This window comes from Perca flavescens, chromosome 3 (assembly GCF_004354835.1).
Source record: "Perca flavescens isolate YP-PL-M2 chromosome 3, PFLA_1.0, whole genome shotgun sequence".
Lineage (NCBI taxonomy): Eukaryota > Metazoa > Chordata > Actinopteri > Perciformes > Percidae > Perca > Perca flavescens.
Window position 1 is genome coordinate 1,713,225 of NC_041333.1, and position 20,139 is coordinate 1,733,363.

The following is a 20,139-nucleotide window of genomic DNA, read 5'->3' on the forward strand; positions in this document are numbered from 1 at the left end:
GATAGCTGCAAGTACAGACAGCTATGGCTCCATCCGCTGGTATTTGGGGAGACACGGTCTCCAAGCTGGGCTCCCAGGAGGACGAGAGTGCTGTGCTACTATTGCCATGAGGAATATAAAGAGTTGGAGAGACTTATCTGTGGAAAGGACTCACCGTTGGAAGTGTTCACCTGTGGAAATACATGAGAGACATTTGGAAGGACTTACTGCTGGCTTGGCCACTAGCTGCAGCCTGGACTACCGTAAGGCTGAGAAAAACTGTTTATTTTCCTGAGGGAGAGCATTATGATTTCAAGATGCCGAAGAGACATCCCTGAAGTGTTGGCCCTTAAAGAGCAACAAGATGTCTGCATTCTGTTATGTTTTCATTGACTTCCAAAAACTTTAATAAATTCCTTGTTATTATTTGAACCTTGTCTCCTTGCACTACTTGAGCCACCCCGCTGACAGCTGTGTAGCCTCTCATGACGTCACAGACTATAAATAGTAGTTGCAGTAGTTTATGGTGTAGCAGGGCGTTACAGGACGTAGCAGGGAACTGCACGGCGTAGCAGGGTGTAGCAGGACCACGGCGACAGCTGCCGCCATGATTTAGGGGCCACTCTAGTCCAAGGAAAACTGCTAGGCGAAAAAAAAAAGAGTTGCACAACATCACATAGTCAGTGGTCACAACACATACAACCTAACACAACCTAATACAGTCCAGTATGAAATGTCTTCTTCTTACCATTAGAAGTAATTTGTAAATGTTTATGTGTCATATACAGCTAATGATAGATGCAAGTAACACTACCTGATGAGCGTTGCAGACATCTGATGTTGCACTGTGACCCACGACCTAGCACTGATGGCCTAGGATCCTGTAGAGAGAAGCCCTCTGTCAGGTGCATCTATCCCTTCATTACTGGCTGCACACTCTGCCAAAATCTGAAAAACACGGTGTCTCCTCCTTGGGTCTTCAGCCCCGGTTTCCCCGCGTTTCCTCGAGCTCCCCGGCCATCCTAGGCTTTCCTCCTTATGTCCCTCGCCCTCCTAGTTTCTGCCACGAGTACCTCACCATCCTAGGTTTTCCCCTTGAGTCTATCGCTCTCCCGGTTTCCACCGCTGAGTTCCCTGCTAACCTTTTGTTTATGTTTGTCAGTAAACTTGTTATGTTGATTTGAGCCTTTGCGTTTGAGTCCGTTCTGTCCTCCATAACACATGGAGGTTCAAAGGGTGGACTTTGTGCAACCAGCACAAACACACTAATTTACCATTATGACTGTAGCGGCCTCTTGGATTTATTGATCAAGACGCAGAGAGTTTCAAATGGATGTCGATTTATTTCTTCCTCTCAACGAGCACCATGCACCATAAGCACCATGAACACCGTAAAAACTCATTCCGCTCTCCAAGGGCGCTAATCAAAAGAGTTTCTTCCACCAGCTAGCATGCCTCGACACACCCTCACAGTTCGGAGCTCGTTCTCTAACGATGCGTGAGCACCACATTGTGACGAGAGAGTAGCAGGAAGTTTAGCATCACAAAACAAGAAGAACACGGCGCTTTTCAAAATAAAAGCAGAACAGACCACAAGGTGGCACTGTAGAACTACAATGTCTTGTTAACACATAAATATAATATTGTGTAGGAGAATATTAATGCAATTTATCAGACATTTACACTCCCACCAAATCCTAGTACAATGAATGAACAAATACACAAAGAGTAAATGAATTGTACAGGATTTCTTGACTCTAAGAAATGAATAGCCTGAAGTTAAGCTATCAGAGGTGTAACTATATAGCATCATGCATAATAAAGCAGTGTGCTATGTTGTCAATCACCCTTTTTGTTCTAATCAGTTCTCAAGGAGGAGCATCAATTTTTTGATTGGTCTCTCAATAACTGAGGGCTTGGAGGGAGGATCTTGTTTATTACGAGGTTTCCTCTCCCCAACTTGCACTTTAACTCGACGAACTAAGCCATCACTACTTTGAACAGTCTCAATCACTCGTCCATGTTGCCACTGATTTTTTGGGAAGTTGTTGTCTTTAATAATGACAACATCATTCACTTTGAGGTTGCGCTGAGGTGAGTGCCATTTCTGTCTCATGGATATGTTCAGCAGATACTCCTTTTTCCAGCAGCTCCAAAACTGTTCGATAAGATACTGAACTCTTCTCCACCTCTTTGTCGCATACAGGTCCTCCTTGACAAATACTCCAGGAGGAGGAAGAGCAACTTTAGATTTCATCATAATGAGGTGATTCGGTGTTATAGGCTCCAGTGCCTGAGGATCATTGGTTCCATCCACTGTTAACGGGCGGCTGTTAACAATAGCCATGGCCTCATATAGCAGTATTCTGAGGGAGGCATCATCAAGTCGACCTGGGCACTTTGCAAAGGTGGCATTCAGCACATTTCTAACAGTTCTGATCTGGCGTTCCCAGACATCTCCTGCGTGACTGTCAGAGGGAGCATTGAAGACAAATTCGCATTGCTTCTCAGTCAGGAAGATTTCCAGTAGGTTAGTGTCGCATTGTTTAAGTGCTTCCTTGAGCTCATTTCTGGCGCCAACAAAATTAGAGCCTTGGTCACAGTGTAGTTGTTGAACAGCTCCTCTCAGGCTAATGAAGCATCTCAATGAGTTGATGAATGAGTCTGTTGACAAATCTTCGAGCATTTCAATATGAACAGCTCTAGAGTACAGACATGTGAAAATCAAGCCGTATCTTTTGTATTCTTTGCGGGCTTTCTTTACAATGAAAGGGCCGAAACAGTCCAAGCCGCTGTATGTGAAAGGTGCTGAGGCTTTGACACGTTCTTTGGGAAGTTCGGCCATTCGCTGTGTCTCTGTTGGCCGTCGCAATTTCCTGCAAAACACACAAGTGTGTATCAGCTTTGCAACCAACTTGCTCCCACCGATTACCCAGAATCCATTGGCCCGAAGCTCCATTAAAGTCTGGCTTCGACCCTGATGGCATGTCTTAGCGTGGAAATGGGACACAATCAGCTTGGTAATGTGGCTGTTATTTGGTAAGATGATTGGGTGCTTGACTTTGTGACAGAGCGATGACTGTTTCAATCTCCCACCAACACGGAGGAGTCCTTCAGACCAGATAGGGTCGAGACGGAAAAGAGAGCTTTGAGTTTCTGTTGCAAGCATCTGAATTGTCTTGACTTCAGGATCACCAACGAGTAATTCTGATGGAGCGCTGGGTGTTAGAAGTAATTCACGCTCCCAGAGAAACTTCGGACCTCGCAGCCAGTTTGTTGAATGAATGTCTGAAGCACGAAGACCTCGGGAAGCATGATCTGCCGGGTTTTCTGCGGTGTCCACATAGTGCCACTGGCTGGGATCACTGTTATCCCTTATCAGCTGAACACGGATCGCAACAAATATGTGGAACCTACAGGCATCATTGTTAATGTACCCAAGCACAACTTGTGAATCTGTCCAGAAAACCTCTTCATCTATCTTTATGTCAAATTCAGCTTTTAACATGACACTGACTTTTGTAGAAACCACAGCTGCCGTGAGTTCTAGTCTCGGGATACTTGTGACATTTGAGGGTGCAACCCTTGCTTTCGCCAACACGAGACTGCAATGGACTTCATCCTTGTCATTTTTGTATCTGAGGTAAGAACATGCACCGTATCCCACGCAGCTGGCATCCGAAAAATGGTGCAATTCTACTCCGACAATGTTATGGAAGTCATATGGGTGGTAACATCTCGGAATTGAAATCTCTTTCAACTTGTGAAGACCATTTATCCACTCCTCCCACCGTGGCCTCATATCTTCTGGGAGTGGATCATCCCATCCGATGCCTCTGTGACACAGCTCTTGAAGTATACGCTTTCCAGTTAGGCTGAATGGAGCGATGAATCCAAGTGGGTCATAAAGTGAGGCAACAACAGAAAGGCAACCACGCCGGGTTGAAGGCTGATTTTTCAAGCTGCTGTTGAAGCTGAAACTGTCGGTTTTAATTGACCATTGAATGCCAAGTTCTGATAGGGTTGGATCCAGTCCTAGAGGTTCGATGGTTGCCGATCTTTCTGAGGGATCTAAGCAAGCGAGGGCTGCTTCCTCATTTGAGTTGAATTTATGAAGGCGTAGGCCTCTTTTGCACAACTCCTGTGACTCAGTGATCAGTTTCTTGGCTTCCTCAACTGATGGGACACTGACTAACCCGTCATCGACATAAAAGTTTTTCTCCACAAATGTTGATGCTAGTGGATAGGTAGCTTTGTGTTGCCGTGCCAGATGTTTCAAGCCAAAATTGGCACATCCTGGAGACGAGGCGGCTCCAAAGAGATGAACCGCCATCCTGTATTCCTGTGGTTCTTTCTCCAAATCTCCACCTTTCCACCAGAAGAATTTCAGATAATTCCGGGATTCAGGAGTGACGGAGAACTTATTCTTTCGACGTCACAGTTGATTGCTACGGCTTCCTTCCTGAAGTGGCAAAGAACTCCTACTAGAGGATTGATAAGATCAGGCCCAGTCAGTAGAGTGTCGTTTAGAGAAAAACCATGGAATTTGACTGAACAGTCGAATACAACTCTCATTTTGTCCGGTTTTCTGGGGTGATAGATGCCGTGATGCGGAAGGTACCACTCTGTCTCTCCCTCAGATGTTGTAGGGGCAGGCTCTGCATCACCCTTGTTAATTGTTTCTTCCATGAATGTTTTGTACTGATCATAATATTGTTTATTGGTCTTTAATTTCTTATTAAGACACTGCAGGCGAACTGTGGCTAGCCTCTTGTTGTTTGGTAGGTTGGGTGGACTGTTGCCCTTGAAAGGGAGGGGCATCTCATAATGTCCATCCTTTTTCTGCGTGATGTTGTCACTGAGGAACTGTATGAAATGAACATCATTCTGGGACACATATTTATCTTCATAAATTCTCTCAGTGAAGTCTGATTCTAGGGCTTTTAGAACATCTGTCGCTGATGGAATTGGCAGTTCTTTTACTGTGAGCCGATGCACAAAGCTCTGACTTCCTTGTCTGTCTAGGTGGGGGTTTGATGAGCCTATGATACTCCATCCTAGTTCTGATCTCTGTGCAAACGGTTGATTTTTGTCCCCAATGATAACCTCAATAGGAGCTAGTGCTGATGGACAGTCATATCCAATCAGGAGCCCTACATCACAGTCTTGAAGGGGTGGTAGCTTATCTGCCAAATGTCTGAGATGAGGCCACAGTAATGCGGTTTCCTTCGTTGGGACATAAGACTTGTCCACCGGGATAAAGTCACGGCTGTAGGCCTGCTGTACTTGGATGTGGTTCTTAGAGTGCAGTCCTTGAACTTGTAGACCATGGATGTTCTTGCTCGATATGATTGTGTCAATAGCTGTCATAGTACTCAATTGGTTTTACTGGTTGGGCATCAACATTCAGTTTGTCAAGTACATCTTCTAAGACAAACGTTGAGTCACTCTGTGTGTCTAATATTGCATATGTAAGTACTTCTCTGTGTGGCTCTTGTATTGAAGACACAAGGACTGGGACGATACTTGAGGTAGCAGAAGCACGTTGTGTTGATGCATGGGATACGACCATGTGCGTTTCCAGGCTTGCATGGTTTTCTGTGGAAGTGGAGCGATTCGTTGTTGCTTCCACAGGTCTTTGTTTCCTGTCTTCGTGCAAGCAGGTTGGGTGACGACGGCTGCATATGTTGCATGTGTGTCGCCTCTTACAATCTTTGGTCATGTGACCCTTCCTCAAGCACGCAAAGCAGAGCCAATTTTCACAGATGAATGCCTTTTTGTCTTCGCCACTCTTTGCTGCGAAGGTGGGACACTTGGTGATGTTATGAGCTTCACTTTTACAGACGGAGCAAGGGGATTTTGGTTTACTGCCGTTTGTTTCTTGTTTCTCCTGAGCGAAAGTCTTTGTATGTATATTTGTGTTGAGAGTCTTGGCTCTCTTTGGTGATCTTTCATCTGTGGTCTTGAAATTTATCAACAATGGAGAAGCAATTGGGTTACAGGCTATCCGTGCCTCTTTGCTCAGGAACTTTGTGAAGCATGCAAGATCTGGATAGCTTCCAGATGTGTCAAGTTTATCTACAACAATTCGACTCCATTCTGGTAGGTTTTTGAGCAACTTGTGGTTTTCCTCACAATCGTTAAGGATAGCTAGTCCTTTGATGTGTGGGATTGCTTCAGTGCAGCCTTGGAGGAAGTCAGCGAACTCTTGTAGTGCTAGTGGGTCCTTTGTGTTGATCTTTGGCCATCTCATGAGCTTATCTCGGAAAGCCTTTTGTATGATGAACGGGTTTCCATATCTGTCTTGTAAGACTTTCCATGCTCCATTGTATGCACTCTGAATCTTGATAAAAGAAACCTTCTACAGCTTTGCGCGCCTCTCCAGCAAGATCATTTTTGAGGTAAAACATCTTCTCACTTTGTGGGAGGGGTTTTCTGTCAATAAGAGCCATGAATGACATCTTCCAATCTGTAAACTGTAAAGGGTCACCACTGAACGTGGTTGGTTCAGGGACCGGCAAGCGGTTCATGCTTAGTGAGCTGGCGATTAATTGGGCTAGACGGACAGACTCCTGGGTCATCGTCACTTCAGGAGCAGCTTGGTGAGATTGGAATGATGCAGCATCAGGATTTAATCGAGGTTCAGTTTCCTTTGTGTCATTAATCTCCTCTTTGCGGTTCTCAAAACTCATATGCTCTCACACGAGCTGCTGCTATGGCAACGTCTTTTGCTGCTTGTAACTGCTGCAATTTGGCTCTCTCTTGTTCCAACTGTTGTTGCATTTCCACCTCTTTTTGTTTAATTTCTGCCAACATTTTTGCCTCTTTAAGTTTCCATTCACCCTCTAACTTGTGAAGATGTGCTTGCTGTGCTTGGATTTCTTTCATGGCTTTTGACTGTTCCAGCTTGGCTGCAAGCTCTGCTTGTGCATCTAATCTACTGCTATGGGTACTGGCTGAGCTGGAGTGGTTGCTCAATCTCTCCGGTGACTTTGCTGAGCTTACTGTTTCAGTTTTGGTGTGGCCAAAGACAGACCCATATTCATCTTTGTTTAATGTTTCTCTTACTCTTTCCTTTTCAAGTTGGTCATTATAATCTTGATTAATAGTCTCTAGACGGTTACTTATGAGGTCGCAAATGTCTTTTGTTAGCGTAACACAGGCATCCATTTTCTTTACAATCTCTGGTGTGGTGTTACTGTTACGTAGGATAGGTTCATACTGCTTGCCTACATCATCATGCTTTGCTTGAATGTCTTGCTGTAATTCATTAAGGTCTTCTGATGAACAGAGGGTTTTTAATTTTGTCCTAGTCTTCCTTGCTACCAGCTTCCAAGAGTCATAGGTCTTGTTAAATGCTTTCTCACGTTTTCTGGTGTCTTGGTCATGCATCTCTTGGCCTTTCTCTGTTAGCTTTCTTTCACTTGAGCTGGACCTACATGGTGTGTCTTTAAGTGACATCTTGTTTGTTTGTGCTGCTGCTTTAAGTCGAGTGTAGCCTTTGATTGTCCTATGCTTGAATTTACACTTGTAAGCTGTAGTTATCTTTTACCACAGAGTAATATTTATGCCAAGCATTAACAGATTATGGACATTCATAGGGATTTTTTAGCATAAAACAGTAACAACAAAATTCACCCTTCAAACCTTTTCATAAACAGACATGACACAAGCACATGAGCCAGTTTCCTGAAATAGTCACCATTTTTTCGAAGCATTAGGGACTGAGAATTGGCTCGCAAGTTATTTTGACCTTATAATACCATGTTATTATTTAAGTCACTTCAGTTATGCTGTAAGCTTGCGTATGTAGAAATTTCCTTTTTCAGTCTTTTTGCTCCTTAGCATCCAGTGTCTCTTTTTGCATCTCTAGTTGTACCTTAAGCATGCTGTCCATTTTAAGTCTTGCCTGGGTGCATGAGTTGGATGCAAGCGAAGTAAACTGGCTGGTATCGGGTTAGTAGTTGGACCTCAGATGTGATGGCGTCAGCTTCTCACCGCGGATGGCAGGGCTGGTGCAGCGATGAATTTTCACTGTAGCGACCCCTTTGATTTATTGATCAAGACGCAGAGAGTTTCAAACGGGTGTCGATTTATTTCTTCCTCTCAACGAGCACCATGCACCATAAGCACCATGAACACCGTGAAAACTCATTCCGCTCTCCAAGGGCGCTAATCAAAAGAGTTTCTTCCACCAGCTAGCATGCCTTGACACACCCTCACAGTTCGGAGCTCGTTCTCTAACGATGCATGAGCACCACATTGTGACGAGAGAGTAGCAGGAAGTTTAGCATCACAAAACATCATAGGAAGAAGAACACGGCGCTTTTCAAAATAAAAGCAGAACAGACCACAAGGTGGCACTGTAGAACTACAATGTCTTGTTAACACATAAATATAATATTGTGTAGGAGAATATTAATGCAATTTATCAGACATTTACAATGACTTACATAAACTTTCTCTATAGCTCTCTCTCTCTCACCAGTGTTACCAGATCTCGCGAGACAAATGAGCAACCAGGCCTCTGAAAACAAGCCCAAAACAAGCGACTTTTTCTACGGACCCCCGGGAAGAGAAAAATAAACTGTGTGCACGGTTTTACAATCCGTGGGTACAGATTGTCAATTTACATCCCTGTGGACAGATTGGTAAACTGTGCGCAGTTTTGCAAAACTTTACACAAGGTAGTTTATTTATTTTTCTCCCCCAAGCTTCAGGACACTGACTACAATAGGGAGTTAAACAACCTTTTAACATTAGAAAACTGATAGAATATCACATATAGACTGATGTATCAAGTACATTTTATACACGTGTATATAATAATCTTTGATAATTAAAATTTGCATAATACCATCCTGAATTCACAAATTCTTTATTTATTATTGCAGGGACTGCAGAAGATCCCATTTTTAAATAACTATAACCCAGAAACAGGAGAAATTATTACGATGGGTTGAATCCATTCTTTTACTCCTTTCTCTTTCTCCCAGTCTTTGTTATATTTCTTCCCGTATTTCGCCCAATTTGCCCCGGGCATTTGTTCCTCCAAAAACTCTCCTACAGTCCATTCACCATCAGTCGCGACTCGCGCATATTTACTCACTGACGTTTTCCTAAACAGAAAAAACTGATTGCCCTGCTCTGCCTCTGATTGGCTAGTACTCATTGCCATCTGGGTCAGAGACAATTAGAAGCAGGATGTGGGTGGGAAAAAACTCTGCTGTCTCCTGTGTGTATGGGGAAAGGGAAGGGACAGAGGGAACAGGCAAGACTGCTTGACAACTTATTACGGAGCTGGGAACAAGCCCAAAAAAAACACGACCCACGACTACCAACATTTGTAAGCGACTTTACAGAAAAACAAGCCCAAAGTCGCTTAAAATAAGCGGACTTGGCAATACTGTCTCTCACCACTGTAGTGTGAGAAGAAACCTATTGTTTCTATATGACGCATTGCTAGCGGGAAAGGCTATTTCAGAACCTAGCTTAAAAATGGGCACCCTTTCATCAAAATTTCTGCTTTAGGGTTTGTGTAACATAGCAATTTCTACTTATGTGTTTTTAAAAGACCTCTTCAGACAACATTAAGTATTAATTCAGTTATGAATTCAACCTGCACATTGCTCTTTAAATTCAACAAGCAATGTGTTGTATTTTAGAAGAATACTGAAAGCAGCAGAAATGCAGAACGGAGTATACTTTAAAAAGGTCCCATGGCATGAAAATTTCACTTTATGAGGTTTTTTAACATTAATATATGTTCCCCCAGCCTGCCTATGGCCCCCCAGTGGCTAGAAATGGTGATAGGTGTAAACCAAGCCCTGGGTATCCTGTTCTGCCTTTGAGAAAATGAAAGCTCAGATGGGACGATCTGGAATCTTCTCCTTATGAGGTCATAAAGAGCAAGGTTACCTCCCCTTTCTCTGCTTTGCCCGCCCAGAGAATTTGGCCCACCCATGAGAGAGAGACATCATGGCTTTCAAACAAGCAAAGTGGCAGTTGGTCAAGGCCACACCCCCACCCTCCACCTTGCTGCCCCCCCTCTCCTCCTCAATAGCTACAGACACAGAAATGTCACATCCTAAGGAAAGCTCATTGTGGGACTGGCTCTAGTGGCTGTAATTCTGCACCAAGGCTGAATTTTGGGAAAAAGACTACAGATACAGTATTAGGGGACCACTAAGGCCTATATAAAAGAGACTTCAGATACAGTATTAGGGGACCACTAAGGTCTATATAAAAGAGACTTCAGATACAGTATTAGGGGACCACTAAGGTCTATATAAAAGAGACTTCAGATACAGTATTAGGGGACCACTAAGGCCTATATAAAAGAGGCTTCAGATACAGTATTAGGGGACCACTAAGGTCTATATAAAAGAGACTTCAGATACAGTATTAGGGGACCACTAAGGTCTATATAAAAGAGACTTCAGATACAGTATTAGAGGACCACTAAGGTCTATATAAAAGAGACTTCAGATACAGTATTAGGGGACCACAAAGGTCTATTTAAAAGAGACTTCAGATACAGTATTAGGGGACCACTAAGGTCTATATAAAAGAGACTTCAGATACAGTATTAGAGGACCACTAAGGTCTATATAAAAGAGACTTCAGATACAGTATTAGGGGACCACAAAGGTCTATTTAAAAGAGACTTCAGATACAGTATTAGGGGACCACTAAGGTCTATATAAAAGAGACTTCAGATACAGTATTAGGGGACCACTAAGGTCTATATAAAAGAGACTTCAGATACAGTATTAGGGGACCACTAAAGGTCTATATAAAAGCATCCAAAGAGCACCATGTCATGGGACCTTTAATATCTGTTTATTTATCGCAAGTAATATCGTTATCATGATGCTCAACAACAATATTGAATATCGCACATCTTCCTCATATCGTGCGGCCCTATAGCCTACCACACTAGGTCAATTCCTACAGTAACAAGCCGGGGGCCAGGACAACATCCTGCAGCCATTTGAGTCTCTCAAGGTGAAGTGTTTTCATCAGCCACCTCCAGCTGTCACCGCGCTGTAAACGGCCCAACGAACAGCCAATACCGACCAGCGCCATTTTCTGAATGATTACTGCAGGATGTAAATTACACATGACTTTATTATTGACATGATTTTATATATAAACATAATATTGGTTATGAATAATAATATCATATTATTGTCTTTAACTATTAGGGGTATGGTGAAGTCTGCACCTGGGGGCTCTTCTCTGGGGGCAGTTTCATGCTGGCCACACACCAAGTATCCTGAGAGGGACTTTTTCCTCGCCACTGTTCCACTGAATGCTTGCTCTTGGGGGAATTACTGGAATTGTTGGGTCTTAAATTATAGAGTGTGGTCTAGACCTACTCTATCTGTAAAGTCTCTTGAGATAACTCTTGTTATGAATTGATACTATAAATAAAATTGAATTGAATTGAATTGAAGTAGACGAAGGGCTGTTGCACAGATCTCTGAAAAGAGGGCACCTTGCCACAAGGCCCATTAGGTAGCACCCAGTTTTATATACAGTCTATGGTAGCATCATGTGGAATGCAAACCACTGGGGTTGGCCTTCTTTCATCACTTGACATAAAGTGGCAGCACTCCTTATGCAATGAATTGGTTTGTAGTTCTCCCACTTTTATGGACAATAAGAACACAGCCTTGTGAGACAGCCATTGCAGCTAAAACACTTCAAGGGGTTTAAGGCTCAAGCTGCAGAGCTTCCCTCACCATCCGTCTCCCCGCAGTAGTTGATAGTTAAGAGGCAAACAGGAAACACTGGGGCCAGAGAGGGGCAGCATGCATGCAAGGTCCCCAATTAGAATCGAACCAGGGTCATATGGTTTGCACTGTAACCATTCGGCTACTGGGGCGCTCCGGTAAAGATTAATACTATGGGCGCCATTAGGAAATGGAGTAGAGGTCACAACAACTCTGAAAATATATAAACAAATATAAGAGAACAAGAGCAAACTTTTTTGTGAATTTATATTTGCAGAAAATGCTGATACAGAAGCTGTTATATATCCAGTTTTGCATTTCTTTCACAAGTTATTTTACTGTGAGAGTTTGAAAGCAAGCTGCCTGTCTTAGTGATTTAGGAGATTTGGATTTGTGTTTGAAGCTGCTCCTTTAGAAGGATCAAAGTACGGATTGGTTTGACATAAGAAGCACAGCTGAGTCAGGAGCTCTTTCACAAACACACACGGTAGGCTACACATCTCGAGTGCACATGTACACACACACACACACACACACATACACAGTACAAAATAACTACACACGTTGCTGAGTCAAACACTATCAAGATATCACAGGGGGCATGTTTTTGGACAATCATGCAAACTTGCCATCTTTCATGTTGTTGTAGCTACAGTCTAAGAAAGTAGTCTACACAAACTACACAAAAAAACCTCATTCCCTTTCCCTAAGTGGCTTTGCCACTTGGCAGACTGCCATTGTAAGTAAGATCCTGTTTTTAATGACTTGCCTGGTAAAATAAAGGTGAATTTATTTTTACATATTCATACACAAATACAGCCAAGAGACATGAATTGGCATTATTCTTTCTTGTTTTATACCCAATTTGGACTTGTCCATTCATCTGTACAGAAGTCTTTCTATTAAAGACAAACAGAATTTTAGGCATTTTCATTTTTCAAAAATATTTTATTTGATATTGATCCAGGTACAAGGAAATAAAAGAACATGATTTATCTTACAGGACATGGGAATGAGACTGTAAAAGTTTATTTTCTTGATTCACTCTCTTCTTGGATAAGGACATGCAAGTGAATACAGAAGGTGGTTTACAGGAGAAAAAAAATCCTAATGAACTGTACTGTAGAAATGGCATTGGACTGGAGTGTCACCTCACATCCATACTGTACAGAAAGACTTCACCCAACAACTTTCTCTTTTTGTCACTTTTAATCCTCTTTTATAGCAAAAAGGCAAGACACAGATAGGCTACAAAGAATCAACAATATTGAGAAAATGAATAAAAGAGAGGGAAAGCCAAAGTACTTTCATCCTTCCAAAAAGACGTTTTCTCTACTGTCTCGACAAGCAAATTGTGAGCGTTTTTGCTCCTTGTGTTCAAAAAAGGTTTTAAGTTTCTGAAGTTTTGACATGAGAGGAGCAGTGCGCTGAACATGCAGGACGAAGAGTGACTCGGACGACTAGTGACCCGGCACCTCACCGCGCTGTGAGCACTGTGTGCCGATCAGCTCCTTAAGGCCTCACTGCTCGGCTCTGACAGCAAACTTTACAAAGGAACAAAAAACACATTTTATATTCCACGAATCTTTATGCATATTTCACAATATACTTTTATTATCATTTTAATAAATACAAAACGACACTGTGATTTAAAAGAAAACAATGAGTATTAAAGAGACACTAAAACGCATTAGACATTAGAAATATCAATCTTAATTTGGTATGTTCTTTTACTGACATCTTGTCTTAAGGTGGATGAACCAGCACATTATACTTGGAATCAAAATCCACAGCAGAAAAGAAAAGAGGGGGGACGACAGAATCGGACATGAGAGGGATATTTTTGTCAATGAAAATGGAATGGCATAATCAAGTGGAGATGCGTATGGATATATACACATATATACACATACATAAACACCACCAGAATGTAAAATAACCTGAGATACTCTTTGCACCTCATTTCCAGAACACTGGCCACTGGGTGGATGATATAAAATGACGATGGCATGACGACAATAAGTACAACAGCATCTGACGGCCTTTTGTTTCCACCCCCCCTTTTTATCAACATTAGCAGTACAAAAAAAGACAAAACAAACAGTCATTGAACCACAAAAATCCTGAACATTAATATTGAAAACATTGTTGTAAGCAGCGTTTTGTAGTCCATAAAAGGCATACAAATAAACAAGCTTTTTCATTAAAAAAGGACAACCAATAAAAAACATTGTCTGAATTGACAAAAAGAATTGAGATTCAGAGGCTGAGAAGTCGAAAGCAGCAGATGATAAGTGTGTTTTGTGGCGGTCAGGCAGACAGAAAGTGTTCTGCTCCACACTGTGGCTGTAGACATGAAGGCAGTGGGAACTGCTAGTTCATAAACAAGGCTTTTCTCTGTTTTCACGTCACCGTTTGGAATTAAACAGTGACTCAAAGCTACATTGGAAATCATACACACACCATTTCTTCTCAAAAGGTACTGAGACACGGCTCTGCTGACCATAGTGTACTGGCAACTGTAGCAACAACTGCTTTAATAGATTATCTAATTTTAACAGCACTAAACTGGACCCAACAGGTCACTGTGATGTTTTCTTGGATGACAATGTACCACAAATAATATCAAATAAAACTGTAAGTGCTCAAAAAAGCAAACAATATTAAAATGATGAAACTAAAGACAAAAATTCAAAACATAAAAGATGTAAACAAATGATGTTGCTCCACTGGTGTTTTAGGCAGGTTTGGGAGTATCATTGCTACTAATCATAGCTAAAGTTAAGGCTGTAGAAGAATCATGAATCTGCCTCTGTAAGTGCTATGACTGAAGTACAGCATGTGGACAGATTTCCCTGACTCCTCGTCCCTTTTGGCTGTTTTATGGTTAGTGTGCTGTTATACTGAATGGAGCGTGAACTCTGTGTAGTATAATTATTCAGGCAGTAAATCAGAAAAAACTAAAATTAAAATGCTTGGAGACACTTTTTTTTCTTCTAAAAACAGGGCAATGGCTGGAGTTGCCCAACGCCTTCACCACTCAATGTCTCTGAAATCAAACAATTGTTTTAGGTCAGTTAATTAGGAATTAAATAATCAACTCAATCACCTACAATAATACAGTATCCTCTGTGTACAATTCTCCCAGCCTCATATCTGCCTTTCAGACCCTCGGGAACCTTGTATGTCTTCCACCCAATTAGTCTCAACTATGGAAATGGGTGCCTTAGTTGCTGTCTGTGAGCAAAGCCGTACTCTTTAATATCTCTCTGTACATTAGTATATAATTTTCTTCTCTTTACTTTACAGTACAGAAACTCCTCTTCACATATTCTTCCGGTTCTTCATGTCAGCAGGAGCTATGTTTTTGTGCTTATCACCAAAAATTGCAGTGCAAAAACAATAATTAATAATAATAATGATAATAATTAATGGTAACTATTAACAAACAATGGATTATAAAACAATTATTTTATGGCACAACAGCCACTCAATTCACATATAATACAAATAACCAGATAAAACCAACTGTTTCTGTATATAAGAAATTAAAAGCTTAAACTGAATTAGGCTTGCATAGCAATGCAACAACAAGTTAAAGAAGATATTTACAGGAACCAAAATCCCCTTTTCTCCAAGGGCAGTTACCAGAAAATGTGTTCTCGTATAGATGTTTTCTTTTTTTTTTTTTTACTTGCCTTTTTCTAACAAAACGAAAATTACAGTAAGGTAGGAGGTGGAAAATATTTTCTTGAGGACGAAAACATAGTGAGATGTACAGTATGTCTGTGTCTATACATCACATTTACAGTTCTGTGACACTGCTTTTCTCTGCCGTGCCCTCTGCTGCACTCCTTCCCTCTGAGAACACACAGAGGACAAAGTCTGTCACCTCAACAAGGAGGGCGTCGTTCTCTCGAGGACAGGCTGGGTTTTCTCCAGTTCACATCCCAGGCAGATCACTCTGTGGGAAGCAAGGGACATTAATGAAACATGTATCTAAATTGAGAAGTGGCAGGTTTATTTAAAGGAAAAAGAAGAAACATTTTGGGTAATTTGGGTAAAGGTACTTTATTGTCACATACACATAGCAAAATTCATTCTCTGCATTTAACCCATTCCTCAAGGGAGCAGTGGGCAGCCAATCCCAGCGAGGGACCAACTCCAGATCTGAGCCAGTGGGCACTGACTGGAGAACCTCATACATGTTTTTTGATGGTGGGGGAAACCGGAGCACCCGGAGGAAACCCACGCAAACATGGGGAGAACATACAAACTCCACACAGAAAGGCCCAGAACCACCTAGACTAGAACCCAGAACCTTCTTGCTGTGAGACCACAGGGCTATCCATTGGGCCACCATGCTGCCCAAGCTTAGCTTAGCTTAGCATACATCAGAATTGGAAAACAAACTCTATTAGCAAAGTTTGCTGTCACATAAAAGGCATTTAACTCTACGTCACAATAGCTGTCACTATTTTTGAACAAATGTACATGACAGCTACACAGCTAACAAAGATACTGTACCAAGCTAAACAAAAATTAACTAAAGGCTACAAGACTGGAAAACGGCTAGCCTGAGTTTCTCTTAAGTTTAAAATATACTGTAAACCTATCAACAGCTTTAAAGCTCACTCGTTAACATGTTGTTTGATTAAGCCATACACAACTTGTGTGCTGTAACTCCTCAGCGACAGCCAGGTGCAGTAACCTCCCAGAGTCTTGTTGTCACAGTGAAGTTGCGAGAATTGTGTTGTCAGAATTGTTGGACTACACAATATGACTTATTTTTGTCACTACACATGCAGTGCCGTATATCCTAAAACCCTGCTGTAAAATACGGAATTACTCACATAACTCTCCCGAGTACTGTCCCTGTCCATTGGTCCCCAGGAATTCAGCGTGCTCTGTGGCGGTCCACTGCTGTGGCTGTCGTGGACCTTCGGCCTTGCGTGGTCCTGTCGAGCCCTTGGAGGAGGCTGTGCCAGAGGAGCTGTGACCACCAGGAGAGGGAAAGGATGGTTTGTTGTATGGCAGGTATCCGTCCTCTGAAAACACAGAGGGATGGAAAGGCATACGGAAAGTTTGAAAAGCAGACATATGACTTTTAGTGTTGCAGTGAAACACATCTAACATCTGATGCATTAAGAGACAAAGAGCACTTTGCAACCCCCCCTCCTCCTCCTGACATCTGCAAAGTGGCGGTGCCAACAAGCTATGCCAGGGCGTGCCACAGAGAGGACTCTCAGCCTCACACATGGCCTTGCAGCTACCAGCCTTATGATGGGGTAAATACAATAACAGAGGGACCACTGGCTGCTGTGGCACCCCCTGCTGCAGGGCAGCATAACATTGACCCTCAGCAGTCTCCGTCGTTGCGTGAAATCTCATCAAACTGCTTCCCACTGCTCCGCTAATGACTGCAATAGAGTCTGCCCCGACCTCAGTGGATTCTACTGTGAATCAGTAGGCACTCTGACACATAAGGGAATTCACCTATGGGCTTTTTGTAAAGATGCTGATTGTGGCACCTGTCTTTGTCTCACAGTCTCAGATTAACTGTCTGAGAAAGTCCTGGCACAAAGAGGGGGCAGGCAGCACAGCATGGAGAGCTCTAATGGTCACACGCACACACGCACACACGCACGAACACACACACACACACACACACACGCACGCACGAACACACACACACACACACACACACACACACACACACACACACACACACACACACACACACACACAGATGGGGTTTAGAGTGGCTGCTGTTTGTGTGAGAAAAGAAAGCCGAAGCGATTAGAGTGCATTTCAGTTGCTGGGGCCTCCTGCCTTTCTTGGAGCGGAGCAGGATGATATTGGCAACAGTTACAGGGGCAATGGGGAGGCTGAGTGGGGCATTCTGGAAACCAGAGCAAGTGGCAGACAGTGCAATCTGTTCATGGGAGCCCAGTCTCAACGCAGCATGAAAGCTAACTTCGACACAAGAAATCCCTCACTGTCAAACCACCGTAGCAGCAAAACTCCTGTGTTCTTGTTGTTTTCTTGCAAATTTTGCGATGAGCGATCTCTTTATTAAAACAAGTACTTCAGCCAAGAACAGGAACATCTCCACTTGTTTAGAATGTGAAGCCTAGAGGTTTTAATTTCTTCTTAATGAATCGTTGGAAGTCAGCAAAAACCATTTAAGTGATAAATATATTACACATAATTTTGTTAGCCCCTCTTTTTTAGAAATAAATAGGGTAGATGCTTAAGTAAAGCTGAGAGTGCACCACCCTAACATGATATGTGATTGACTTAAGTGAACGTTTTGTAACCATGCTAGCAGCATGGCTCTAGCGATGGTCTATCCATGCATCTGTCAGTTCAACATTTGGTGCAGTCTCAGTCAGATGGATTTTAAAAGAATGAATCGGAATAAGTTTGGTGATCCCCTGACAAAGCAGTCTGCCTGTTTGCATGGCTGTAGTACCTGTTTTGTGTCCCCTGCGCCCGTCCTCAGCTCGGTCCATGGAGCCCAGCCTGTCCTGAGCCTGGCGATGATGATGATGTTCCAGAGAAGTGCGTGTCTGCATGTCAATGGAGCTCTTCGTGTCATCTAGCCCAGACAGGGCTCCTGACAAAGGTGTGCGCTCCAGAGATGAAGCCTTCCTATCTGTAGGGGGTACCATGCTGCTTACACTGCGGGCCCCCTGGATACGGCCCTGCCCCTGACAGGGAGGAGGCTCAGGGGGAGGAGGTAGGTCTGTGCCAAAAGGGGAAACCCCCAGAATGAATTAACTAAAGCCGTAAATTACTTATAAGATGTACTTTACTTGTATGAATCTAAAGAATCATGTCCAGACACATTTCCATCCAATAATATAATTACATATTGATATAAGTCCTTGTTTATAAAACAACAACAGATGTTTCAAGAGAACATAAACTATTTCAAATGTGTTTTCAGTCACTGCCTCACCGTCTGCACCAGCATCTCTCCGGTGGGGTGCTGTGCCCTGGCTTCGGGGTTTGCGTGTTGGCCTGGTGGCCCTCTGGTGGCCCAAGCTGTGTGTGCCGACTGTGCTGCCATCTGTTGAGAATGGACTGCTGGGCCGGGGCCTGTGGGACAAGCCTTTACCTGCAAGGGGGATACAGGACCACAAGCCACCTGGTTAATAAAGACATTCAGAAGCCAATGCCTAGATAGTGGAGCTCAGGCTGTCATCAAGAAGTGTAGAGGTTATCAATTAAGATTAAAAAACCTATTAAAAAACTAAAAGGTAAAGGTTTCCATTAGAGGAGAAGGCACTTTGGAGAAAGTCTGTAAAAGGTTGCAAGTATAACATTTCACCCAGCTATTATTACTCATTTAACCCAAGAAAGCCAGAGTGCAAAAGCCAGATCAGTCATAGAAGAACTGAGTGAAAGTTGGGGATAGGGAGATATCCGCAGTCCAGCCATGTACAAAAGGTGCCATGCACAGCCTGGGCACAGCGTCCACAAGCAGCAGAGGATATCCAACATGAAGCCAACATTATCGGGGAAAACATCAGCCAATGGATGACAAGAGGAAGAATCAGAGCAGAAAGGAACAAATCATCTGCTACTGGTAGAAGTTGCAGTCCAGCAGTTTGTAGCCGATCTCCACACACCAACCTCTCTTGCTGAGGCTCGTGCCCTCTAGGCGGTAGCCTGCCTTGTCTGCAGCGGCCACCAGGGCCTGGGCAAAGCTACAGTGGGTAAAGATGGAGCCATCAGACGAACTGCCCAAACTGGACCTATGGCTGGAGAAATTACGGTCATCCTCCGAGGCTGAGCCCCACCCATTCACCATGGACCCTGTGGGACACCACAGGTAGCAGCAAGTGTGAGTGTGTTGAACTGTGTGTGTGAATGAATATCTTTCTTCAAAATACTAAAATTCTAATGGACATATGATCTGACATTTTGAACACCTGTGCTGTAATTCCACATTTGGATTGATGAATGTATTGAGTGATCTTATAAAAAAGAGGTAATATTAACCTCCTGCATTTAAATTATTTCGTATTTGCTGCAGGGCATTTCTCTTCTTGCAGGTGAGTGCTTTTGTATAGTCATTCTGTTCTGGCCTGTCCTCTTTCATCAACTACAAACACATTCAGGACATACAGGTATATTGTGCACGCACGCACGCACGCACGCACGCACGCACGCACGCACGCACGCACACACACACACACACAGAAGAATGTACACAGTGGAACAGCAGGACTGGCATCAATTCATTTTGCTCTTCTTTTGATAAAGAACAATGAGCGCACCTGTGCAGAGCGGAGTTAGCTAGAAAACTGCCTCAGGTGACACAGATGAAGCATCTCACAAAACAGTGTATTAAATCAAACACCTGGTGGTATGCAGTGCACACAGTTTTCTTCATTCCTGTTTAAAAATGCAC

General features: G+C 43.0%; 1 protein-coding gene across 8 annotated transcripts in view; it reads right to left on the reverse strand.

Moving 5' to 3' along the window:
- Nucleotides 1–12,600: 12,600 nt before the first annotated feature.
- The window catches only part of robo2 (roundabout, axon guidance receptor, homolog 2 (Drosophila)), a 177,396-nt gene continuing 169,857 nt past the window's right edge, over nt 12,601–20,139 (reverse strand). For 2 of the 8 annotated variants that reach the window (XM_028570045.1, XM_028570051.1), the window contains exons 26-30: nt 19,359–19,541; nt 18,682–18,840; nt 18,193–18,465; nt 16,571–16,765; nt 12,602–15,681 (exon numbers count right to left, since the gene is read on the reverse strand). In XM_028570045.1, coding sequence (XP_028425846.1) covers nt 15,680–15,681; nt 16,571–16,765; nt 18,193–18,465; nt 18,682–18,840; nt 19,359–19,541 — 812 coding nt within the window. In that variant the 3' untranslated portion in view covers nt 12,602–15,679. Of the gene's footprint in view, nt 15,682–16,570; nt 16,766–18,192; nt 18,466–18,681; nt 18,841–19,358; nt 19,542–20,139 lie in introns of all 8 variants that reach the window. The other 6 variants (XM_028570050.1, XM_028570036.1, XM_028570055.1 and 3 more) reach the window with 6 other exon arrangements.